The sequence below is a fragment of the Aythya ferina genome (genome assembly GCF_964211825.1).
Source record: "Aythya ferina genome assembly, chromosome: 2".
In the NCBI taxonomy this organism is placed as follows: domain Eukaryota; kingdom Metazoa; phylum Chordata; class Aves; order Anseriformes; family Anatidae; genus Aythya; species Aythya ferina.
Window position 1 is genome coordinate 138,061,999 of NC_140297.1, and position 26,772 is coordinate 138,088,770.

A 26,772-nucleotide genomic window follows, 5' to 3' on the forward strand; every position below is an offset into this window, starting at 1 on the left:
CAGGGGCTTCTGGGAGATGTAGTCCGGGGAGGGTGGCTTTGGCGCGGCGCGCATGCGCACTCGCCAGGCGGTGTGTGGTGAGGCGAGGCGGCGGCGTGCGGTGGGGCCGGTACCGGCACCGGCACCGGGAGTTGTCCTCCCCCCCCTGCTCCGTGTGTGTCCTTTCAGCCCCCGCGGTCATGTCTGGTGCGAGGGAGAAGAAGCGGGCCAAGAAGATGAGGAACCAGCCGGTCAGCGTCACCATGCCCGCCGAGCCGGGGCCTGTGCCCGCCGGCGGCCCCAGGCCCTGCCCGCCCCCAGGTACGGCCCCCTCAGGGTCCCCTCAGGATCCCCTCAGGGTCCCCTCAGTGCCCCCTCAGGGGGGACCTGCCCGCTGCCCCCTGGTCTGCGTGTGTCACCTCACAGCCTGGACCACGTGCCTCAGTCATGCTTAGATTTTTTTTTTATTTTAACCTATGTTATTTTGGGGAAAAAATATACAAAGAGCGCAGCATTCAGAGGTTGAGGCGTTGCCTCTCTGTTTTGGGGTGAAAAAATGATGTTTAAGTGCATATCGAGGGGATGGTGCTGAGGCAGACAGCATGATGCAGCAAATTACGGCCGGCCCAGGCTGAGGGGTTTGCAATGTTGTTAAAGCAGTGCTATCAGATTAAGCGCTGCTTTCTGCCTTTCTCTTTTAGCAGGGAATTAAAAAAACTATATGGTTATAATCTTCAGTCGTGCTGAATAGCATGCACATAGCATTATTCTGTAGTGTTAGTGAGTATCTTGGTTTCTTGGTTTTATTCTGCAGTGTTAGTGAGTGTCTTGGTTTTATGGAGCTAGTTCTGTAGAAACAAAGAAAAAAAATACAGAGGAGTTATAAAACTATAAAACTATGAGTCTATGTAATTCCTGAAATCATCTGATTTTTCTTTAGGTATTAAATCAGACACTACCCTTAGAAACACTCTTCTTCCATCTTATTAAAATACTCGGTGTCTCCATTTTTAGGCTAACTTAACAGTGGAAGTTTGTGATATGAGTGTGTTTGTGATATGAGTTACTTGCCATTCAGCTCTCTTCTTTCAGTTGATTTGTGCTGTAGGTTTCCACAAATTTGTTGACTCCAGCCTCCGTCCCTCTCTCCCAGCTACTTCCTCCCCACCCTCACCTCACTGTCTGGATGGTGCTGCTCCCAGCCACGTGGCAAACTCAGATCAGGGAATTATTCCACATGAGAACATACTTTCTTTCTATCCCAAAACGTATATGTGTGTGTATATATATATATATATATATATATATATATATATATATATACATATTCCATTTGAATTGCTGTGCTGTTGTATAATGTGGTTGCTTCTTAGCTGGTTACAGGAGCCGGAACAGCATTGTTGCAGAACGTGAAATTTCAGCTTCATGATTGCTTGAAACAGAAGAGGGAGGTTCCTTGCTGCTCTAAGCTCATTTAAATTGAAGCTACTGGAGGTGAATCTGTTTCTGGCTGTGTGTTCCTCATGCCAGTAGCAAAATTAATGGGACAATACGTTAAAGTTGTTTAAGAAGCTCATCAACCTGAAAACTGCTGCCTGTTCCCCCTGACACACAGGGTGATTGTCAGTGGAGGGGCTCCCTGAACTGTACAGCCCTGTGTTCCTACTAGTACTTCACTTGGTGCAGTGATTTATTTGATTTTGATGTTGATTTAGATGCCTGTACCAGAAAAATGTACGCTGTAACTTACTGCACCAACATAAATGAATCCTGCTGAATTTATTTACTGCTGTAACGGAAATACATGCATGAGACTTTCTTAAGCTAGAAGATACCAGACAAAAATCGTATGGTTATGGGTAAAATATTACCTTTGCTGGTGTCATACTAAAACCCTAACTAGACAAAAATAAGAATTGCTACTGATGCAGTCAGTATAGGCTGATTTTGATCAGGTCTTTCGTATTAGGCCGGATAGAGTATTGGAGGCAAAGTCTGTGTTGGGTACCACTCTTAAAATGTGTAAAAGCTCCTGAATCTTTTGCTGCTCGCTGCTGGGCAGCACAATTTTTTTGTTTATTCTGATGAAAAAGAACTTAATTCTGTTTCCTCATGGCTTTTTCAGTACATGTTAAATACAGTTGGAGGAATGTGTACTGCAATCTTACTACAAAGGATGGTTTAGCATTTATCTGTTGACTGTGTGTTTCTGTTACCTCTGTTCGTTTCTAAACCCTTCAGGAGATTTTCATTCCGAGCAGCAGTATCAACAGCAGAAATTTTCGCATCAGTCATCCGGGCCTCCCTACAGGAAAGACCAGTATTTTCCCAGAGAACAAAACAGAGGAGAGCGAGGCAGAGGAAGAGGAGGATGGCAAGGAGGACACCAGGGTGCTTCTGAGGAAATACCTAGATACATAACAGGTTTGTATATACAAAAAAAGGCCACAATTTCCAGGGCAACCTGCTGTTATTTGTCTGCTGTCTGCCTTTGGTTTTGTGAAATAGCAAAAATCAGAACCGATGCTGTGTTTGGTGTGTTCACTTGGACTTCAGTTTTTCCTGATTTTCTCCAAAATACAGATATACTTGTGTACCAGAATGAACGACCAGATGTTGTTCAGTGAGTCCTTTCAGACTTCCAAGTTGAAAAATTGCACTTACTTGTGATGAGGGGTGTGCATTTTGCTTTCTGTTTACCAATAAAATGAGTGCTGACAGTCATCTGTTTTTAATGTAGCCAGTGAAACTGTTTATGCTCACGATGTGAGTTAGAGACGGCTTTTCTTCAAACAGAATATTTGTTGTAGGAGAACAAAGAGACAAATTAGTTTTTCAAAATGTGGCGGTGCTATGATAATGAATACATTTCTGTAAGAATAAAACAAAATCAACCTCTGGCTCTGTATTTGATCATTTTAAAACAGTATGTAATATGATTACTGCTTCCTGTTTTTCCATGAAGAAGTTTTTACATCTCTTTGAGTACCATCTGAAAACATTGCTATTCTAATCTAGTAAAGAAGTACTTGATACAAATAAAACTTGTTGGTTACACCACGGCTTTTTAGATTCATTCATGTCCAAGTATGTGCTTAAATAAATATGTAAGCTTCAGAATATCTAAAGAATAGTTATTACTTCAGCAATAGACAGTACACAGTATTTTCTTTTATTTCAGCAAGTCATCAGATGGATGTAGCAGAAATACTCTGCTGGAGTTCAGGAATTTGTGTAGTGTCACCTTTGATTTTTGCCATTTGTCATGCTCTGATACAGTTCTTTCCATTGCAGTGTCTACCTTTGCTGAAGCTCGTGCTGCTGAGATGAAAGCCATGTTGAAAGCAGTTACGCAGAAGTCTTCAAACTCTCTAGTTTTCCAGACGCTACCTAGGCAGATGCGAAGGCGAGCTATGAGTCACAACATTAAACGCCTACCCAGGAGGCTGCAGGAGATTGCCAGAAAAGAGGTATAAGCGTGTTCTGATTGTATTTGATAAACTGTATCATGGGCATAGCTGATGTACGGTGTTCAGCTGTACATTTATTAATGTTTAGACCTGAGCTGGTCAGCAAATTTTCTGTAGGTACACAAACTTTGGCTGATACTTGGATCCAAAATGCAGAAACATCTCAGTTTTAGATGGTAGCTCAAGTAGATCTTACTAACAACTCGGCTTTGTGATTATTGGACGACTTGAAAAGTTACTGGACTAGTGATAGAACCCTTACTTGCAGGAGGGTTTGTTTGGGCAGTGAATCTAGGCCCCAGGAGTCCTGAATAACACCTGCCTAGCTTGCACCCCACCACTGCTTTGAGCTGTGACCCTGCTGGACTCAAACCAGCACAGCTCATTCCTGCAGTTGTTCTATTTTACAGCTCAGACATTCGCTGGAGTAGTTGGCAGCTGTGTGCAGCTTCAGACCTGCTAATGGGTATTCCTGGTTGCTCATGAAACTCATTTTGGAGCAGCAGTATCTCAGCATTGAGTCAGAATGCTCCTGTGTAGCTACTTGCTCCTAATCCAGTATGGCGTTCATATGTATTTTAAAAAAAAGGTATAAGTCTGACTCTGATGTTTTTCTCTGATCACTATACTTCCTCTGGACACTTCTTAAAATGATAAGATGAGTTTGCTTGATAAGTTTTCTGTGTGTTAAGGTTGAGACCTTACCCCTTCCTCCTGAGTTCCTGAAGATTCATGATTCAGAAATTGCTTCAAGTACTTCTGCTCATGTTCCTTAGGGTGTGGTTTATTAGATCTTCATAACCTGCATGTCTTTTTTTTTTTATTGCTCTGGTTGGCATTCTTTTTGCTTTGTTAGTCATGATGAGATTTTATGCAGTTTGGCATAAGCAGCATGGGCTGCTTTGCGTGGTTACTGCTCTGTCCTTGTTAATCTAGATTTCTTTCATGTTTATATTTGGTTCTTTTGTGTCCTAATTCATTAACTCATTTCACGTGGAAGCATTTCTAACTTCTCTGTATATACTCACTGTTACCCATCCTTATTTTCACTTGTATGATTCATGGATTTTTGAGGTCATGCAGCTGCATTTCTTCTATATTCTGTCTCTTCAGGTCTTTTGGCATAGTTTGTGTGCTTAAATGTTTTTTTTGTTTCATGATTTCTTGGAGCTTTTGTGTCTTCTGAGCCATTTCCCTTTCTAAAGGTTCTGTCTATTAGTTTTCAGTGTTTGAAGTCTGCTTCTTCAAAGTTACTGTTCTGATTCTGCAGCACTTTCTTTGTTTCCTTAGATCCTTTAATGTGACCACTTTCATGCAAAAACTTACCTAGACTCTCTCTTACCTCATCACAAGCTTGAAGACATGCATTTTTTGTCTACGGTACCACATCACTTTTTCCTCTAGCTGTCTTTCTGAACAAATCAGTTACGTATTATTGGCCCAGTGGCTTCTTTTACCTTTTCTGCAGGCCATCAGATAAGTCTGATTGTGACTTGGAACTTGGTTTATTCTTCTGTGCCTTTCTGTCTCGACATCGTGGGTCATGTCAGTGTTCCCTCTGCTCAGTGACTTTCTAGTATTCTCTTTTCTCTGCTGTTGCTCTTAAAACCAGTGGTCTGCCATCAACCATTTCTTGGCAAATGCACAGTGGACATCCTAAGAAGCATTTATTTATTTATTTAGATTAATTTAATTAATCTAGTTAATTAATCTAATAATTAATTTGTTTGTTCGTTTATTTATTTATTTATTTTTGCCCTGTAGTCCCTATTTCTTTCTGCCACTTCTCTTCACAGAAAGACAAATAAAAACTTGAGAGGCAAGCCTTCCTCTTCAGCCATGCATTCGCTCTTAGTGATTCTGTTCTTGACTGGGTTGTAATCAGCAATTTAGTTTGATGTTACCAAGGGCCTTTCCTTGTTTGCTTTTACACATTGTAGAGACTCTGAGTATCCTCAGGTCCTACCTGCCAGTATTTGAGTACTGCTTCTGTACAAGCTCAGATTTTGAGGTTTTCCAAGTATCATGTTCTTTTGTTCATGTGGGTATACTGATGTTGGCCAAAAACTTCACGCAGGAAGTAGCAGAATCACAGAACGGTTTGGGTTGGAAGGGACCTGAAGGATCATTTAATTCCAACCCCCTGCCATGGGCAGGGACACCTCCCACCAGCCCAGGTTGCCCAAAGCCCCATCCAGCCTGGCCTTGAGCACCTCCAGGGATGGGGCATCCACAGCTTCTCTGGGCAGCCTGTGCCAGGGCCTCACCACCCAAGAGATCTTCCTGTTCACATGTAAGTTTCTGAATGTCTGGGGATTTTGGTTTAACTGTGGGTTCAAGTCCAACTTTGATATTCTCATATGGATGGGGCTTGCATATAAAATTTCCATCTGTTAGTTATCCTCAAATGAGAAGGTAGAATTATGGAGAAATAACATCAGGATAAAGTATAGCTTAGATTATGGAAGTGCTTCCTGTATCCTTGTATATGTTAACCTTTATCTTCAACAGAAGTTTGTCCTTTTGAGATTTACTTCGATGTTCTCTCTTTTAAAAAACAGGCGGAGAAGGCTGTACATCAGAAAAAAGAACAGTCGAAGACTAAATGTCGCAAAGCTAGAAGGCGCCACGGGAATTTGGTAGCAGAGTTTAATCGCAGGCAAAGAAAGAATATTTGGTTGGAAACACATATTTGGCATGCAAAGAGATTTCATATGGTAAAAAAATGGGGATACTGCTTAGGAAACAGCCCTACAGAGAAGTGCTACAGGGCTTGCTACCGAGCCATGACAAATCACTGTCTTCTTCAGGTACCATGTTTGCATCTGTTTTCTTTGTTATTTTGCCAAGTTGAAGTAATCAACTGTTCAGTTACGAGTGTTTCTGTCTCTTTGAAGTAATGTTGTGTCAGCTGTTAATAACTGCTAGCTATGAACTGAATAATTTCATAACTGCAATGAAAGGTGGAGAGCATCAAAGAGACCAAGGTGAGCCTATGGAAGAGTCTTATGTATTAAAAAGGTAACTATGACTGAAATACTCCATTTTCAACCATAAAAGCTTAGAAATTAAATGAATCCCTGTTTCTCCTTCCTGAGAAGGGTGCTGTTGAAGACAGATGCTTTATTGTGTGACCTTTTTGATCCCTTGCTTCAAGGGGAAGGTTGGTCCTTGAATGAGAAATGCCAGACAGCTGTCCTGTGACTATCAATGCTAAGATAGAAAGGAAAATGTTTTCTCGTTGATTCAAATTTTAGTGAATGAAAAAATACAACTGCAGTGTAAATCATAAAGCTCTATCTGATCTTTCCTTGCTGGCTTCACTTTCAAGAGTTATTCTCACTTCACTACTATCCTGTTGTTTCAGGATTTATCATATTATTGTTGCGTGGAGTTGACTGGTAAAGAGAATGAGCTTCTGAAGCAACTTGCGCGAATATGTAGTGTTGACACAGGTAAAATTTAATTCGTTTGAAATAAAGTTAAGATTCTGAACAGACTAAAGGTTGACTCATGCTTTTTCCTTCTTAATGTACTAGCAATCTGAGAAGTAATAAGAGTTGATACCTAGTTGTGATTTTTTGGTTGAAAAACCTGATTAAAATGTCCTCTCCTAGGACCACAATTTCTTATTTTCATTTGCCTTTTAATAAACTTATTATTATTGTCTTCTTTATTTGGTACTGTCCTAACAGCCAGACTGAACTTCCTTTTTTGTTTCTTAAACAAGAGGTTGCTTTGTTTTTCATTAAGTATCTTCTTCTTCAGGATTAACATTTAGAGTGGCACGTTGCCTGTCTGGAAGATTCCAGGGTTCCCTGAATCTTTACCGAGCAGATCGCTATCCTGAGGATGCGCTTGGTCCCGTTACGTTTATTTGGAAACCCAGGGATGGGTCTGAAAACAGACAGTTATGGATCTGGATGCATCCAGCTCTCAAACAGGTATTTTGTTTTTTCAGCGTTGAACTCCAGTTTGTTCATGCCTTGTCTATTCCTTATGCTGGAGATACTTCCTGAAAGGTGTACAAGAGAGAGATGGAATTAAAAATTAAGAATTAAAAATTATGAATCAAAAATTAAAGCACTGTTTCCACTCTGACTATATTTGTGTTCTGTAACTTCTTACAAAGATGGTATGGGAGGTTCATGCCTCTGAGTTGTTTTTTTTTTTGTTGTTGTTGTGAGCTTGTTCAGGGTTTTCTAGTGATGCTTTTTGGGGTACGTTCACAATGTGCTGTTGCTTGATTTGCTTCCTTCCCACTGCCACCCATGACAGGCTTTTTGGTTACTGTCATCACAGGTAATCATAATCTGCTTCTTAGCTATGACCTTCAGTAAATCAACTATACATTTGCAATTTTTCTCCCATTAATTTGAGTGACAATTTTCTAGCAACAATATTACATACAGCACTTGATAGTAAGGCATGGACTTAAGCAGAACGAAGATCATTCCCTTAAATCCTTGTAAGAAAATAAAATGCTAGAGTGTAATTCTTAAAATTGTGTTTAAGCTTTGTAATGCCCTGCTCATCCTCCTAATCCAAACTTTTGACTTTTCTTTAGGACATACTGAACGAGTTAAAAGAAATTTTTCAGTGTTTAGAGCCTGAAAAAGTCTATATCCCTGAGCCAGCTACAACATCAGCTCAAGAGGAAGAACAAATGGATGTCGTTCTGAGCCTTGGCAAAAAAAGAAAGAAAGAGGATAAAGAAGGAGAAAAAGCTGTGCCAGTGAAAAAAATAATTGGTGATGGCACTAGAGATCCATTGCAGTCCTACTCATGGATCTCGCAAACTACTGGTGTTGTGATCAGGTTTGTTCACAGAAACTGTTACCTATAACCAGTTAATAGATGGATTATAGCTTAACATAGTACTGGGGGAAAAAGCATGCTGTACAAGTGGACACTCAGGTGAAACTTCCCTCTGTTTCAGTGATCGAACTATGGAGATTCTCAGATACCGACTGATCGGCCCGCTGTCACACTGTGTCCTTACAGAGACCCTGAAAGCTGCTTCGCTTCAAACAGTAAGGAAAATAGCAAGTTGGATACTACTGTAGCTTTAATAAGGTTTTTGGGGTGTGCAAACTTCTTTTGGCTAGAAAGAATCATAAATTGTCTAGCATTACGCATGTTAGCCTTTAAAATAAGTATTTTCACTCTGTTAGCTTCTCTGTATTGAGCCCCTTAACTGATACTGATCTGAGGATGAACACCTATATGGATTTCAGGTGTGGGTAGGAGGAACATAGAACTAGAAACAGGATCATATGACACTATTGAGTGGGCCCTGAAAGTTTAGTAGTGACACACTGTGTTGACAGGTCTAGAATAATTCACTTTCTCCTTGGCGTTCTATAGATCATGTTTCTCAAGCAACAAGCTAGAGCGCTCTGTAAGGCAAGACACGAAAAGTATAGAAGACTTGCATTTTAAATCAAATGCATAATTCCTACAGGATTTAGTATCTTGTGCACCTCTTGGCACGTAGCATCACTGTGGTTTCAATGTGGGAGTTTTTTTGTCTCTTGCAGCAAACATGAGGAGGCCATGAAATCTCTGGCTTTGTATAAAAAATTACCGACTACAGTTAGGAAGGATTGTGGATTGCTTTGTTTACTTTTGGAGCACAGGTTAAATTGAACGTGCTTATTGGAGGGTATTATAAAGTGGAATATAGGAATAAGCTGCATCAGGAAAAAAGGATTTTGGTTTGAAATTCGGAAGAAAGTAATCATAGTGATTAAGGCAAACTGAGATTGAATTCATACTGATAGAAAATACGAAATTACTACTTGAGTTAATTAGATGGTGTTGTTTTCCAGGAGATGGCAGATTCAGAATCAGAACTGAATAACTGGTGGGTAGAAAACTGCAAGGACTCTGAAAAAGTATCTCTTCATCAACGTCAAACTGCTATCTTTGAGCTATTAGAAGGTATTTGGGGATTGGTGATACGGGAGGAAGGGAAAACTCTTAGGTTCTAGCGGTCAAAACTGGCATGCTAACAAGCTGGCATAGGTTTGGAGAGGCTTTTTTTTTTTTTCTTGATCGAGGGAGTGATGCCAGTGAGCATGTACTTAGGTAATTACCCTGGCATGTCAAAGATTTGAGGATAGCTACGCTGATTTTTTTTTAAGGGAACATTATGTCCTCTGTGTAGTCCAAACTCTTAAACAAATAAGTCTTGTTTCTTTTCTTTGTGAACTTAGATTGGAAATTGTTGATGGGATATATTTATGTTGGACTATACCACTCACACATACAAACACTTAAGACAGTAAATTGTAAACTGCCTCCTCAGATAACATGGTAGACTCCTGCTCAAAGTGAAAGCATTTTGTCTTGCCTTGCATGTTTTTGTTCCTAATAAACAGTTGTTTACTTGGCTGAGATGTAAAATACAAAGTAAACAACATCTTAGTTTCTAGCTCTGAAAACAGATAAAGAGCTGGTGGTGTTAGATCTCAAATTATACTCAAGCTCTCCAGTCTGAAGCAGTTAGGCCTCAGATTGGGCAAGATGAGGTAAAACTTAATTCCTTTTTTTTTCCTTTCTCTGGAAGAAAAGTAGAAAAGAAAGGTTTGTTGCTTAGGAGTTGTGCCAAACGTAAAGGATGAATTTGAGTCTGTTAATTGAGCGAGTGACCTCATTTCTATGCTAAGCGTAAGTATAATTGCAGAGTAACTCTTATGCTGCTATTGTTGTCTTTTGTTATTGGACATTGGACAAGCATTGGTGAGTTTTCAAAACATGCTAAATTGAGTACTCTGGCTTGCATCTCTGGCTTCTAGTGGTGTCATATCCCTGCAGGCAAAAATGCACAAAATAACAGTGCAGAAGAAGATTGTAAATTTATTTGCGGTTTCATGGCAATGTTCATCTGTGTATTTTTAAAGGGATAAGTTCACCATCAGAAATGCCACCAGGTACAATACTCGGCCTCACTGTTGGAGATCCTCGAGTAAATCTGCCAAAAAAGAAGAGAAAAGCCATGCCAGACCCTGAAAAATACCAAGGTAAAATGCCTTGCTTATATTGTGCGTGAAACTGCCAAAGGCAAGAGATACAGTTTCTTTCTACACTTCTGTTTTCATTTACTGTCATATTCTGCTGATGTTTTTTTTTTTGTTTTTTTTTTCTTGCTGTTTTCCTCTAGCATTAGCTTTTAGAATGTTTCCTTCCTCTTTCTATATGCCTTGTTAGAACAGAAACAGCCTGAAAATAGGTTGCATAGGTTTTAGAACAGCAATTGTGAGGGAGGGATCTGCACCAAAGCTGGTCTTGTGCTCAGTGGAAGCCTCTGTCTGACCATACAGATGATCCAGGTTCGAATCCTGGCAAGGCCAACCAGGTGCTAAAAGATGCTCAGTTTATGTTCAGTATTTAGTCTTCCAGGTGCTGTCTCTCTCTCCAAGATACCTGCTGTTTCTGGTTTATAGCCTTTGAATGATGAAATTCGCAAATTCACTAGGGAGGAAAAAAATAAATAAAATGCAAGGTTAGTATTTCAAATGGCCAAGATGGTAGTCTTCCTTGAAAACAAAAGCTGCATGGGTGACTACGTAGACTTTCATTTCAGTGCTTACTTGCACAACATTTCAGTGCAAAATGCAAAATCAGTTGGATTTGAACATCCTTGAAAAATGTGGGGTTTGTATACAGTGCTGTGTAGGCATTTACAATTAGGTTGACAGGGCACAGACTGCCTAACTTAGTATGAGAAACAGAATAGTCAGCTAGCAAACAAGAGAAGTGAAGTTTCCAGAGACTTCAAAATACTTTGTTTCCTTGGTGGTGTGTTTACTGGAATAATCTAGCCTTAGCTTTCACTGAAAAGCAGGTTGAATGCTGATTTCAGTTACCATCTTCTAGCTCTCTTTTAGCACAACTCTTCCTATTCAGATTTTCTTATATCCTCCTGTTTTAACCTCTGTATGTAGAACAGCCTTTCTCCTGTTTATTAGTTCTGCTTAGCTACATTCTCATCGTTAATGTTCGTGTTGGAAATGTTGCTGCATGTGTGACCTCTGCTTTGGTTCCTTCGTCCTGAGGAGTAAGGTGAGCTATACACCACTTGTTTACAGAGACTTGTTTGAGCTGGTAAAGGAGTTAGTGACCACAAGAAGTAGTCTGTTCCCCTTCATTCTGCTTGTCATGTCTGTGAAGATGTGATCAAGAAGGCCAGTTCAGTGGAAGGCTTCTAAGCATTGGAAAAGCCACGTAGTAGTTTCTGTCCCACTGCCAGAGATGGTTGTCCCTCAGGAAGCAGGGACATGGTAAAGAGGTAATGATGGAAGGCAGGGAAACAATAGGAAATAGGTACATATACCTGTCTTCCTTTGGCTGGCTAGAAATGTCCATCTTCAAGGTCTTTCTACTTATCCTTCAACTTGCAAAAAAAAAATCTAAACCACAAACATTCAGAAAATCTGGTGTTGCTTTTTGGTTCCTTTCTGAGTTTTTTTTTTTTTTTTTTAAATTTTATTTTATCATAAGCTTAAAATATTATCTGCCCTCTCTGACTCTTATTCAGGTGAAGGAGAAAGCCCTTGATCAGCTAGCAAGAAAAAGTAAACTGTGTGTGATACCTCTTAATTTAGGTCCTGCTAAAGGACTTCATGTTGCACAAACACATTGCTAACCAGATAAGTTAAAAGTAAGCAGAAGAATGAAGGAAGATAAATAATACAGCTGTCTTCTAATCTAAAATCAAAAGGACATCATGGTAAGGGAGCAGAAAGGGAGAGAACAGCCCTGCTACAAGAAGCAATAGGGAGGGAATAGGAATGGCTGCTGTTCTGTTTCCCACCTGAATACTTCCTAATGCTGTGTGGGGTGACTTAGTGGGTTATTCACAGTCTGCTGCGTACCCATTACATGTGCAGGGGCTAAATCTTATGGTGTGGTAGTTCATCTCTCCTACCTAGAAACCTCAAGACTGAGGTACAACTGCCACTCTCATACTCATCAATACTCATCAATACTCATCAATACTCATCAATACTCATCAATACTCATCAATACTCATCAATACTCATCAATACTCATCAATACTCATCAATACTCATCAATACTCATCAATACTCATCAATACTCATCAATACTCATCAATACTTATTCCTAAGTATTAGTTGAAAAGAGAGGCCACTGTTACTCTCCAAAGTCTGTTGTTCCTATCCTGACTTGGTAGTCAACTGTGTGACAGCTACCACTGGTGCTATATCTCTGCCGTAATGGGCTTACTTGTTCAAGTAGCTAAGAGAAATTACATTTTGAAAAACGTTAGAAAACCTATCCATGTTAGTTTATTAAACTTAGATACTTTTACAATTTTCTAGTTGGGGAAAGCCTTCACATGCTTTTCATTCTTAGTGTTTTTGAAGAAAAAGTAAAACTGCATCTGCACTAATAAAAGGAAGCCTAGGCATAATCAGTTACTGTGCAAAATATGTTTTGTATCTATTCTCTCTCTGCCAGCATTGTGCATTCTTCACACTGTTTACTGTTTCAGGACCTGGAACTGTGCAGCTTAGTTTGTGATCTTGTTGGAACATGTGGTCTTGTTGCACGTTTCATTGCCTTTATCTATCAAATGTATTTGTTCTTTGTTCCTATCAACCTCCTTGATTACCTGGCTGATTTGCAGGAGTTTACAAATCCATTAATTAGACGGAGGAGAATCTATTGAAGGCCATTTGATGCAGAAAGATCGCCTCTAACTTGAAGTTTGTAAGCCATAAATGTCTAGAATGACATCACTGCATACTGATCTTAGTGCTGCACTCTTCCCCAGAACCCTGTTATTGTCCACACTTGGAGTCAGATTACTGAAATATCCAGCAAGAATGTCATCAAAAGAAACACATTCCCATGGGTTATTTGAGTTTGATTTACCGGTTTTACCAGCATTTTTTCCAAATGGTTCTGTCCTGCTTACACTGGTTCTTTTGTGAGGAGTGATCCAGGAAGGGATTCTATCCACCTCTTCAACTTTATGAAGGGCAATTTGTTTAAACAAAAGTAATGAGGAAATTTAATCTTGGCACATAGTATATACATAACTACAGCAATGATATTACCAGTGTTTCCACAGTAACAGCCACAAAAAAAAAAGTTAGGCTTTTCTTCTAGATAGTTGATCCACCGATGGAAGATGAGGTCTGTAATTCCATTGAAATGGTTTTAATTTGCTCCTTCTGTAAGAGGAAATCTTTTTATGAGCCTTAGAGCTACATAAACTTTCTGAGCCTTGGTTTTGATATAACCTTACTCAGATGTGGTAATGTGGTAAGATGACCTTTATGTAAGAAATGGTACTAGCCATTCGTCTTAATGACATGTCACGTTGACTGGGCAATAAAAAGGAACCCTTGCTCTATTCCACACTTTTTCCCCTTTTTGCTTCCTGGACATTCAAATGCAATTAGGATTGATATTAGGAAGATCAAAATGACACTGCTTATGGTAGCAGATTCTATAGTAGTCTTCTGTTCTTCATTGGATAAAAAACAATTGATTTTCTTAGCAAATTCTTACCAGTTTAAAGATGCATTATTTATCAGATGTGCAAATAGTTTAGGTAAGTTACAGCCCTCAGCTCTGTTTGTGGATTGTCATACATGAAATCTGTGAAGTGACATGCATCTATCTGTATCCCCTTTTATTTTTTTAAATTTTGTTTTCAAAATGCTGTTCTAAGATAATGCCTGTGTAGTTTTCCCCCAGTGGGTAACGTGTTAACCAACGGTAACTTCAGTCTTTCCCAGTTACTCACACACGTGAATGCATATGCATGGGTTCAGGCTGTGTGTTTATACACGGAACTGACCTCATTTCTTTAGGCTGTGGGATAGAGAGTTTGTGAATAAATCACTTCTCACTGCCTTCTCAGCAGGTTTATGCCTTCTGGAAGTCGAGCCTCCCAGCAAGCGGTCAGTACTTACGTGACCGCAAATTAGCGTTAGTCTTCTCTCCGTTTTAAAGTACTCTTCTGACATTTTGATACACTGCTGCTGTCTTGTCATGGGAGAATACAAATTCTCTTGCTCAACACGGGGTATGGTGGAGCCTCTAAACAGTCAATGAATGAGATGAGTATAAGGAGAATGCATCATGAAAGATAAGTGAGCTAAAGTTACTTTTGCAAACACAGAGCGTGATTCTTTGCCAATCAACACATTCTTGCAGTGGTTTAGGTATCCAGTCCTTTGCTTTGGTTCTCCTGGTACCCCATGCATACGTGCTGTGAAACTGTTCCCTAACAGTACTTTTTTTGCTTCTGCTGCTGCTTCTCACAGACAGAAAATTTTCAAATAGAAGCACTCTTAACCTTAGGTATGTCTTCTGAGATGGCTAAGGTAATCAGCTACACGTGTCAGAACAACAATTTGAACTGAAACAAAACCTTCCTTTCTCTGTCAGTATTGTCTGAGCACCAACCATAAACATCAGCAGAAGCAGGTAACGTGCTGATTGTCATTGAGCTTTCTGTGCTTAGTAATGCAACTCCCAATTTCCTGTACCAGCTGTAACATCTTCATTAGCTGCTTGTTCATCAGTAGGGTTATTTCTCCAAAAATTTTACATTGTGGACTGAAGAAAATAGGAAAAAGCGACAGTTTGAATTACAGCATGCTTTGCAGAGAGGTGGGATTCTTCAGGTGGAATGGAGAACAAGGTAAAAGAAAGTATGAAGTTAAAGATTTTAGGGTAGTGAGGAGAATATTGGGTGGAATGTAGGGATGGAAAGAGACAGGCATTAAATGGCTTTTTAATGAAAAAAAAAAAAGTTATGTCCTATAATATACGAATTCTAAGAAACTCCAAAATATGACAGGGATACCAGTATCTCAGATGTGGTAATAGGAGACAAAAAATAATTCAGAGAAAGTTATAGTGAAAAATTTACAGTTAAAGGAACTAGAATGTGTTTAAATAATGTAACCTAAAGAGATTCTAATGTTCACAAATACTTTCTGTACAGAAGATTGAAAAGCCCCTTTCCCTACCCTCTATTTGCTTGGAATTACATGCCCTTCACCTTGGTTATCCCTAAGAGTCAGGAATAAATTCCCTACCGCTACGACTCATGTTTTTGCTGTCTTTTTCTCCTTCCTTCAGTTCAGTGATATTTGCTGTGTCTCCAAACAGAACGTGCTTTCCCTCTGGGAACACAGAACCTTTTCAGGTTCCTCCTCAGGTTATTGATTTAATTTTGGATCACAGAAGAAATTCTTGTGGTTGGATTGGCAAGGACTAAAGATTTTCTTTTTAGTTGTCATCTATAGCATGGCTCTTTCTGTGTTTGGCTTGTTTGTTATAATAAACTGGAAACCTTACAAAATAAAATGCTCCGTTTCCACTAGATCTTGCTGTGCTGTACATTGCAGTTGTAGGCTTTCCACTACAAACCTTAATTCTGTGCTGTATAGAGGAGAGGTCTGTGCCCAGTGGGTTTTAAATTACAAACTGTAATAATTTATTTGGAGTCTACATTAGTTTTGTGAAGATGTCCACAGTAAAGTGCAGAGTCCTTAATTTGAAGGAATGTCACCCTAATCTGATCATTGTTTTAGTATTTCTTCCTCATCATTGTATGTAAATGTTACTTATCAGCAAGATGCTTAGCAAGTATCAGGTTAATAGCACCATCAAGCTATCAGGAGTGTTGCCATATTAAAGGTTGCTGTTGATTTTTGCAACTGTTACTACTATGGACACTTTATGTATTTTTTAACAATTATTGCAATTCTGTTTGGTAGTATCTATTGTATAGTTAGGACTACTGAACAATCCATATCTTCTGTGCACAAAGTCTTTGTCCTCATTAATTGGAAAAATTACCTAAATTGTGTCTTTCAAAAGACTACATTACTTTAAAACAAACAAAAAATGTATGTTCCTTTAATATGTAAGACTTTGCAACCTACAAGGTGAGCAGCAATGAGTTTTAATCACATAGCTGTTAATAACTCGTTGTGTCATTTGTTGGTAAGGATTATTTTACTCAGAATATGGATCGGCAGGCATTGCGTACCAAATATGGAATGCTGAATGCTTTTAACCCATAGTTTTTTAACCCACGTTTTTCCTCTATTTTGTTTGGACTGGGGAGTTGAAGCAGAGATAGGTTTAATACCCCCAATGATGAACTGTTATCATCTTCAGTAGTACACACACCTGTGGGACTGTGCAGACGTGCTCAAAGAAGACATACTCATACCTTCCTTGAAGTGCAGAGCCTGAAAAGATCCAGGGAGTGGAAAGCTAGTGCTAAATAAGTATTGCATTCTAGTCATATCCATAAAAATATTGCCTGTATGTACATTTTTTAAAGGTCATCTTCGCTTATCCAATAAGTTTGCTTAGGACTTATTTCAGGCTTTGTAACATTGTTCTTTTTTTTTTTTTTTTTTTTTTTTTTAACCAAACTTGGGTGAACTTCATACTTTTCCTGAAATGCCAAATTCCAGAATATTAAAAGTTGCTTCCTAAGTATGTAACTAACATTGCCAAGTGTGATGTCACTTTTACTAAGAAATGTCTGTCTGTAAGAAAACGCAAGGTTAATTCTTCTAAGACTAACAGGTAGTTTATTTCATGTTCTGTATTTGGAAAAATGTATGCTAGGATATATTCCAGGCACTGTGATGATTGTTAACCTTTCAGTAGTGTTTTTTTTTTTTTTTTCCCAGTTTGCTCATAGTACTCATGATATTGGAGTGGTTTTGAAAATCTGAAATTTAAACCACAAAAATGTGAATTTTGCTTGAAGGTTCTCTTCTTTTGTAGATAATGATAAAGTTAGGCAGCTGTACCTGGAGGGTGTACCCGTTGAGTGTGCTCACAGCTTTATCTGGGACCAGGACATCTGTAAGAACGTCACTGAAAATAAAATTTCAGAGCAGGTAACTAACAAGGTGGATTGCCATGGAGAAAATGGCTAACGGTCCGCATACGAGACTCCTGAAACTTGTTTAACTCCAAAAGTAGTAGTTTACTAATGTAGTAGTTATCCAACTGCTGAGTTGAACTTTCTGTTCTGTAGCACTTATGTAATGTTCTTCTATAACCATTGTTTGTGATTCACTTAAAAGAAAGCTTTACTGGATTGTCTACAGGACTAAATCATCGTAGGTTTATTTAACTGAAAGATTTGGAACTGGATTTTCCTACATCACTTTAACTCGTGTATAGCAGATAAAAGGGATGAAGTGGTACAGAGAGGCTCTGTCCTTTTACTCTTCAGTCAAAGCTAGGTGGATTTTCCTGAAAAAAGAAAGGAAAATGAGACTAAGTAGATCCTTCAGGGCTTGAACTACAACACACTGTGTTGTGTCATTCTGGGTAATACCTGTGATTTCTAGACAGCTTTAGATGTGCTTTTACAGGTTTGAAACCTTGTATCTTGACATTTCTATTGGCAATGGAGGAGCAACCCACAAGTGAATGGGTGAAAAGGTAATCTAGTCACAAGAGGTGATAAATTTTTGGCACCATTATAACCCAAAATAGAAAATGTTCATATGGCAGAAACATCTCTCCAAATATTCTTGTGTTGCAAATTAGTTTTGTGTTCTTTCAAATTGACCACCACAGTGTAAAAAAGCAAAATGCTTCCAAAATGTTACATTAGCACATAACAGGATCAGCGCAGTCTTTGTGGTCTTCCTGCTGTTGTGAAATGTAATGTTTACCTTACAAGAACAGCTGATGCAGAAGGGATGTGTAAAGTTGCAGTCTGGTGTTCTTTTTCTCGTAAATACATTCATAATGCTGTACAATGAAATATAACAACCAATATTGACAAAGCCTTGGTGCCAGCATGCTTCATGCAAAACCGATTCATGACTAAATGCTCTTTTCATCTCCCTAGTTATGGTTCAGATTTTATCTAACTATCGACAGATTTTCTGAAAGCACCAGCTCAGTCTAGTCTTGTGCACAAATCTATAAATATCAAGTTGGATTACTTTTCCTCCTCACCTTTGCTGTACATTCTTGCTCTTGAGTTTCAATACCTGCCATCCATCAAGGAATATGGAAATTACAAGAGAGGGAAAAAAAGGTTACTTAAATACTTTTTCTAAAGGTGTGTTTTATGCTTCAATGATGGTCTGTTCAAATGTGTAGCATGTTTCTTACTTATTTTTCCTTGTCATAAGTTATCTCATGTCTGTGTTTCAGAACATTACTTGGAAAAGGAAAAAAGGTTACTAACTTATGGGAAATTTCTCCTCCTCCTCAGGATTTAAACCAAATGAGAGCCCAGTTATTGGTACCTGGATCACAGCTTGATTTGGGTCCTTGTGAGTCAAAGATTCCCATACTGTTGGTGCAACAGCCAGGAAAAATGGCTGGAGAAGATCGCCCAGGATGGGGGAGTGGCTGGGATATCTATCTCCCAAAGGGCTGGGGCATGGCTTTCTGGATTCCTTTTGTAAGTGACTTTCCTTGGAAACGGCAAGTAAATACAAGAAATGATGCCATTTGGTGTTAAATACTGATTTTAGCATTGTGTAATCAATTCGCTATCACAGGATCAAAATCCCCAGTAGCTTTCCATATCTTCTGTTGGATATAACTCTGCCCACCTGGCAGTTTGAAGCTTGAAGTGTGGGGAGTACGAAAAGACAGCTAATGCTGTAGCTCTTGGGTTTTGTGTTTCCAAGAGCATGTGTCTCTAAAGAGAAATCATTTGATGCCAGCTGCTCATCCACTTCCAGCTTGGCTATCTCCACTGTTCTGACAACATTCTGTTGCCTCTGATTTGAGGGGAGCTTGAAACACAAAGTTTAAGTTAGGCTGAATATTTTCCTGGTGCTGTTAGGAGTATCTTACTTTGAATGTTTAGGTGGTTTTTATAGTGCCTTTCTACAGTTAACTGGGCAACATGTTTGAGTGCCTCCCTCCACGCACAGAGTAAAGAATTTCTTCCTGACATCTAATCTAAACCTCCCCTCTTTTAGTTTAAAGCCATTCCTGCTTGTCCTATCACCATCTTTCAGTGTCACTATCCATCTTTCTTTATAAGCTTCCTTTAAGTACTGGAAGGCTGCAGTGAGGTCTCCCTGGAGTCTTTTCTTCTTCAGGCTGAACATCTCCAGCTCTCTCAACATTCCTGGCAACATACAAGATCAGAACCTGTGAAATTCTATTTATTTTTGTTGATTGTTTTTCAAAATAACCTTAAAGAGCATGACTAATATTCTTGTTGAAGTCATCGTTTAGAACTGTGGAAATCATATTTAAGTTGATTTTTTTTTTCAAAAGCTGAAGCAATACTTACAATTTTTTAAGGCAGTAGCTTCAGGAGTATTACTGTCTCGTTTCAGTTAGTAACCAGGAATCAATACAAACATGGCTTTTTTGGGGTTTTGGTTTTTATAACAGATATATCGAGGTGTACGAGTTGGTGGCTTGCAAGAGGCTGCAAAGCATTCTGAATATCAAAGAACACCTCACACTCCAAATGATTTCCCAGATTGCCCAGCGGGAATGCAGTTTGCCAAAGAACTGGAAGCCACCCTTCTTGAAAAATTCAAACGGTAATGCTGACTTCAGGATTGATCATGAGAATGAGAAAAGAAGTAATGCTGCTTAAAGTAGTCTCTTAATTATCTGTTGTTGTGTTCATTTAGACTTGGACTTTATGAAGAACTTTTACTAGAGTTTTAAATTCCAATATTAAAAGAAAAAAAATCTAAGCTGTACATAACAGAAAAGCTCTGCTAAACAGGCCATATAAATTAAGTAAAACCTATTTCCAGAGATAAGTTTGGTTACAAGGCGGTAATAAGGCTTCATGACAACTTATTCCAAGCAACCTCAGCAGCAAACAAGAGGCAAGAGGAGAAGGCAAAAGCAGAATGTTAGAGTATTCTGTGGTAAAGAATAAAGTGAACAAAGGGTTGTATTTTAGTGTCAACTTTTTAATACTATTTTTAATACTAGATATTCTGCAGTTTGCCTTTGTTTTCATTACAATAAACACAAAACTCTTAACCATGCTTATGGGTCAGCTAAAAGCATCTTCTGTACAAACAGGTGTCAGCTCTCCTTTGGACTAGGAAAAAGTAGGAGAAATTCAGAGGAAATGGTGGTGGTGTCAGTTGTAGTAAGTAGAAGCATCCAGAATGGCAGAGAGAATGTAGAGGGCAGAAACACGACAGTGTTGTCTAGAAGCGTAACTTTAGAGTTATTGGTCAATGAGATTACCAAGTGAATGCACAGACAGCTTTCCGTTCTAAATACTTGTTTACAAAACACTGTAGAACATTATGGCAACATAGGCAATTAGCCTTTTGATGCCCTAATTCGAAATAAGGGCCTAAGAAATAAATATTCTTACCTACTTGATTTATCATTAGGCGTCCACCTGCAAAAAGAGCAAATTACATCAAGCTGGGCACTCTGTCCCCTTTCATCTGTCCTTGGGAGCAGCTGACGAAGAACTGGGAAGGAAGAATGAACGCTTCGGAAGAATTTATCTGTCCTTCTTCCCCCGACGCTGAGCACTGTGCGACTGAAGGGAATGGCTTCTGTGACCCCAAACCAGAAGTGGCCGAAGAAGCTTCCCCTGAGACTGGTGAGGTAGAGGAGACCATGGAAATCGCAAGCTCTGAAGGTGCCATAAAGAGAGAGGGTGATCCAGGCAGCCAAAACTTGGGTGAGGGAGATGAAGCTACGACAAGAGGCTTTGTTGTTCTCAGGTATGTCAAAATGATACGCAAGGTGCCATTTCTTTCTTGGGAATAATTGAATTGGGAAAAGGAACAGCTCAGCTTTGATTATTAAGTTGAGAGAATGAATTGATCCAAATACAATGAGGAGGAGATTTAGTTTTGCTGAGGACCAGAATTTTGCCATTAAGTGAAGTCCTGCTTTTCTCCAGCAAACACCATGACTAGATGAAGTAAGGAATTATCTTAAATGTCGCAGTGTTGAATTTAACATTTTGGAGTTGACATGCAATGTCTGCTTTTTAAGTTTTAAGTTTTGCAACTTAAAAATTGTTGTATATATAAGCTTACATATTCTTTTTCTAGTGCATCATCTCAGGTGGTTCTTGCACTACTTAAATATCTGCAAAGAAAATAAAATCTCCTGCGTTTCAATGCAACACACGAGGGCAGCAACAGTGTTTGGAAAGTGTCTGACTGCAGGTCTTCCGTTCTTGTGTAGTTACTAAAGGAAGAAAATACTGGCAGTTCAGGACTGAATGTCACTGAGGGTTTTAAGGTATTTGAGATTAAAGCAGGTTTTAACAAGGAACATCTCCTTAAGAAGTACCCTAACACATGAATTCCACTCGCCCCTGTTCTTTTTGTGCTGAGTGATACAAACATCAGCTTGGAAGGTTATAGAAAGAAGCCCCAGGGCTTCCTTACTCATGGTCTTGCAAATCAGTGAGTTTCTGGATTTCTGTTGTACTACTTGTTAATAACTATCCTTGATGTTTATTTTTAAAACTTTTTAATAGGAGCAAGAAATTGCTAATGCAAGTAGCAGCCTGGTGCTATCCCACTTCTGGAAAAGATCGTCGAATCCGCCTTATTTCCCGACTTGGACAAAAGGAAATGACTGAAGATGTCTTTTTGCCGATCTTGATGCGCTATCCCAGGGCTCTCGTATGGGTCAGCTTGTCTCTCTTGAGGAAGGGGAACCCTGAGTTACATGCCATGATTTGCATCCCAACAGAAGACGACTTGCTGCATTTAAGCAAAGACAAACTCTTCTGCGGTCCTCAAGAACCCAAGCATCGTGACATATTCAAGCACAGGGTACAGGAGCTAAAAGAGGAGAAAAAGAAGAAGAAGAAGAAGAAGAAGGAGAAGGAAGAGGAGAAAGATAATGTGGAGGCTCTAGAAAGTGACTCTCCCAGTGTTCTAGATGAAGAAACAACTGAGGAACATGAAGACCTCATACTTGGTCTTTGGCCAGACACTCTCCCAGATGTTACTTCACACTGCTCCAGAACTCTCCTGGGATATGTCACTCGAGGGGATTTTTCATTGGCTGCAGGCTGTGGAGAAGCCCTGGGTTTTGTTAGCTTGACAGGTTTGCTTTATATGTTACACGGCCAGCCAGCAGATAAAAAAGGGCTTGTTTTGTTAAGAACTCCAGCATCGTTACAGTACAGATTTGCCAGACTTACTATTGAGGTTTAAGTATCACTACAATGCAGCAGAATGCCAAAAATACCAAAGAATGTCTGCTATGTCTTCTGTGGCCTTTCTGACATGCCTCAAATTTGAGGAGGTGTTTCTGAGTCCCAGAGTCTTGAGGAGTATGAAACAATTGAAAAGCTTTGTGACTTGAATCATGCAAATAACTGATGCATAAACAGACCAAGTATTACTTCTGATGTCTGCGCTGCTAAGGATTTATAACAGTAACTTATCAGTTGTAATCATCCTTATCTCTAAGAAGCACATAGTTCATTTTTCACCTCAGAGCAGTGGCTGCTATAACAGTCCTTACACAGCAAATCACAAATTTTTCCTTTTTGTGGTCAGATGGCTGATATGTTGTAACTTTCCCATTCACTGTTCGCCTACAAGCGAGTGCCATCTGGGCCTGTGCGTATAGCAAGGGGGTTTTACTACTTCCTTGGGTCCGTGGCTACAGTGGAATAGAGCTAAGTAGACAGAACTAGCACAGAAAGCAGGTGAGGTACTTTGGAAAAGCTCTGCGCTGAAATGAAATGCAAATAAAAGGTTGTCTGTTTGTATAATCTTAAATCATAGTAACCGAATCTCTTAAATTGGAAAGCATAATAATTTCTCTCTCAATTTTGAGAGGGAGAACTCTTTAAAAGATAGTAGAAGCCTTTCAGATGTAAATGGCTCTTGGTGGGTCAGCGTACATTTTCTGCTAATAAGTGGAGATATTTTGGTTCCTTAAAACATGAATTTATTTTTGTATGGAAATGCTGGGACTGAGGTTTTCCTCAATTTACAATAGGGTTTATGAATGTTGGTCAAACAGTCATTAAACCTGTAAAGTGTGCAGGGGGCGGGTAAGGGGAGGAAGGTATTTGATTTGGCTGGGGAAGGGGGGCTAGTTAGTTGGGTTTGTTGTGGGTTGGACTTTTTTTCTTTTTCTAATGATAGCCTTAAACTTCCAGCCATTCTTGAGTTAAGCAGCTTAATAACGAGTTTACAGTAATACATTGTAGTTTAGTAGGAGCATGATACAAATATATATCAGTTGGTAACGTTTACCCTGAAATGATCATGACAAATAAAAATGTAATCTATTTGTGATTCAGGAATCTTCTGTTCAGCTTGGTTCTTTGAAAAACTAAATACAATCAGTTAACAGTTTTGTCTTTCTAAGGATCAGCCTGTAACTTAGTTCCTACGCTCACAGCTTCGTTTGAAAAAGTCTGAGGTGAATAAACTAATCTTGGGTGGAGTTTTTTTGTTGGAGGAAGGCTTTAGAGTACCTTAACTCTGTGAGCACCCTCCCTCAGTGCACCTGATGAAGTGACCATGGCAGAAACACGCCGAGAAGCTGGTCCAGCACCGTTTTGCTTTGCTTTGCCGGTAGATGGCCCCAGAGGAAAAGGCTTGGTGCTCTGCGGGTCCGGGCTTCACATGCTCGCCATGTGACTCCGAGCTCCGCAGCACGTAGGTATGTGGAAATAAAGAACCCCTTAAACATTACAGTCTGGCTGCTCTGATCAAGTTCTCTCATGGTAATAATCCTGGATTTAATGAACCTTTTGAATTGTGAGCTCAATTGAAATATTTCTAGGATCAGAGTTTCCAGAGCTGTGCTTCATGGGAAGAAAAGAGGGGAGGTGATGTTTATATGGCTATTTCCCCCTTTGCCTCCCCCCATCTCCTCAGATACGTATTTTCTTGCCTCCCTAGACCTCACTTGTACGTGAGAAAGAATGAGGAGAAGCCCCCCACCCAAGCTATTATTTTTGCTTCTTTTCTGCTTGTAGATCTTTTGTTCACTGAATCTTTCCTTTTTTTTTTTTTTTTTTTAAACATCTGGAGTCTTTTTTCTTTTCCTCCTATTGGTAATTTCTGCCAGGTTTTCATTTTGACACTTCCTGTTACTTTTCTTTGATTTCCATTCTCTCTTTCTGATTTATGATCCTCCTCTCTGCTGAGCCAATGAACAGAAACTGGAATCCAAGTGCATCCTGTTCTGTATATCTTGTAATATTGTTACACAGTTGTTTTCCTTTAAGTCGATGATTTATGCCTCAAGACTTCACTCTCCTTGTAAAATGCTCTGCGAGCCCGATAAGTTAAAAATGCTCAAAACTCTCAGCCAAAGTTTGTCAGAAAAACACTGTGACTTTATGTAGCTGCAAGGAAATTTTTATCTGTGGTTGGGATTTCCAGATTCGGAGTGTCTCAAGGGTGACTTAGTCATAAAAACCGTGTCAACACTGGATAATCAAACTGTGGATAATTAAGCCTGTGTTATCTCTTTGTCAGCTGGACACTACGTCTGTGTTCATCATGTTGAATCAGGTGTAGGTTGTGGCACACATCTGTTCTTAGGCTGTATCTCGTTGCAGTTACTACCCTTTGGTTAATTGCCCCGGAGCATCTGGATCGGCTCCCATGAGCCCTGATACACAGGCATTTTCGGGAACCCAGGAAACTCAAACCCAGTGAAAAAAAAAAACACACAACAAACTCGTAAACTGTCCGGCTCCCATGCTGTTCTCCAGATAACTCTCAAAATGGATGCCAGCACAAACCCTTAGCTCTCATTCCTGGCTTCCAAGAGCTTTTGGAAGCCGAGGGGAAGCACAGAAGGCAATTCTGGCATTATCTGTAGCACTGAAGAGCTTGACTGCTACTGCCTGGTTGTGTAGCTTTGCATACCGCTCCCCTAGAGCATCTGAACAAATACTGTGCTCGAGATTCACCTGGCAAAGGGTTTTCTCCCAGCCTGGACCAAGGTAGTTGCCTGGTAGACAAAGAGAGCCTGCAGGGACTAATGGACCCACCAAGCTGAGTGCCTTGCGACTCTGAGATGCGCATACCTCACCACTGCAGATCCAGAAAACGAGGCTGCAGAGGAGAGTGGTGATTACTGAGGGGAATGAGGTGCTGTGGGACCGCTGCCAGCCCGCCGTGTGTTTGTTAAGGAAGTTCAGAGCAGGTCCAGGGCAACGGGTTTGTTTAGCAGCATGTAAGGACTGGAAGAAGTTACCTGGCAGAAAGGCAGCTGGGGTTGCTGAAACCAAGCTGGGAAAATAATCGGCAGGGTGACATGATGGAGGTGTAAGCCCCGGGGGCTCGTGGCACACACACGCACAGAGGGTAGTCAGATGCAGCAGCACGGTTTGCTTTCAGTGCTCCAAGTCTGGAAGAGCCAGACATGTCAAACGTGATCCGCTCACGTGTTTCTGTGAGGTAGGTAGAAGGAACAGAGCTGGGGGGAGATAAACTACCAGAGGCACATGGCTGAAGTGCTAAGACTGAGAAAAGCAGAAAAGCAATAGCTTTGTTTTATTTCCCCAAAATAAAACATTTAAAACAGTCCCCCACAGTCCCCTGCTTCTAAATGCTCTTCCCAGAGGTCAGCAATCCGAACAGTACCTGCAGTTTACCTCTTGCAAATCCAATTCAGCTGTACTAAAACTCTTCTTCGGGAACGTGGGTCTCATCAAATCCCTGCAAGAGGATTGAAAACTGAAATGAGATGTGCTGAAGCCATTTTGTGGCAGCTTTGAAAGTCAGAACCTACTTGTCCATGGACAAAATAAGATTAACGAGTTCAAGGTAGTTTGTAAAGAAAGCAGGGTGACAAATAGGATAGACAAAATACAGCTTTCATTTATTGCATCAGGCCTTGTCTTGAAGAAAGGCAGTACATTTTGTAGAAGGAAGAACACCTATACAAAATAATGTTTTAAAAAAATTTCAGGATACTCTTAAGACATGCAAAGCTCATACTATCATCAGCTCACATAACCCATTCTAGCTGTCTTTTGATTCACGGGCTCACTGCAACACTGCTAACGTGGCAGCCTTGCACGGCTAAGCCAGGTTCTCAACAAACAGAAATCAAAAGATGGTCAGGACAGAGCAAGAATAAAGCAGAGACTGAAAGAGCAGTCTGAATGAAATTTCATGATCCAAATATGTGAGGATTTGCTGTGATTTCTAGAGAGGATGGTGTAATTCATTATTTCAGTTGACGTCAAGAAGCTCAAATAATAGGCGTGATGAGAAAGGCCATTTCCTTCAGCTCAGTCCTTTTTTCAGCATCCTATTTTTTAGCCCACAAACTGCTTTATTTTAAAAACAATGCAACAGTTGTTATGGGTCAGAGG

The 26,772-nt window shown here is 39.8% G+C and overlaps 1 protein-coding gene across 2 annotated transcripts; it reads left to right on the plus strand.

Annotated features, from left to right (window-relative positions):
* The first annotated feature begins 77 nt into the window (after positions 1-77).
* Positions 78-23,733, plus strand: POP1 (POP1 homolog, ribonuclease P/MRP subunit). 2 transcript variants are annotated; one of them, XM_084511206.1, is made up of 15 exons: positions 78-300; positions 2,221-2,403; positions 3,274-3,449; positions 6,011-6,259; positions 6,817-6,904; positions 7,218-7,393; positions 8,017-8,267; positions 8,389-8,482; positions 9,281-9,392; positions 10,355-10,474; positions 17,250-17,365; positions 18,706-18,897; positions 19,851-20,005; positions 20,828-21,169; positions 21,940-23,733. In XM_084511206.1, the coding sequence occupies exons 1-15, from the start codon at positions 180-182 to the stop codon at positions 22,625-22,627; spliced, it is 3,063 nt and encodes a 1,020-aa protein (XP_084367332.1). In that variant the 5' UTR covers positions 78-179; the 3' UTR covers positions 22,628-23,733. The 2 variants fall into 2 exon arrangements, with proteins under 2 accessions (XP_084367332.1, XP_084367333.1); XM_084511207.1 differs by lacking the exons at positions 78-300; positions 2,221-2,403; positions 3,274-3,449 and adding an exon at positions 3,553-4,038.
* The last annotated feature ends 3,039 nt before the right edge of the window (positions 23,734-26,772 follow it).

Coding starts and splice junctions, on each gene's coding strand:
- POP1 (XM_084511206.1), top strand. CDS start 180: ATGTCTGGTGCGAGGGAGAAGAAGCGGGCCAAGAAGATGAGGAACCAG. Junction 2,404..3,273: donor AATACCTAGATACATAACAG/GTTTGTATATAC, acceptor TTTCCATTGCAG/TGTCTACCTTTGCTGAAGCT. Junction 21,170..21,939: donor AGAGGCTTTGTTGTTCTCAG/GTATGTCAAAAT, acceptor ACTTTTTAATAG/GAGCAAGAAATTGCTAATGC.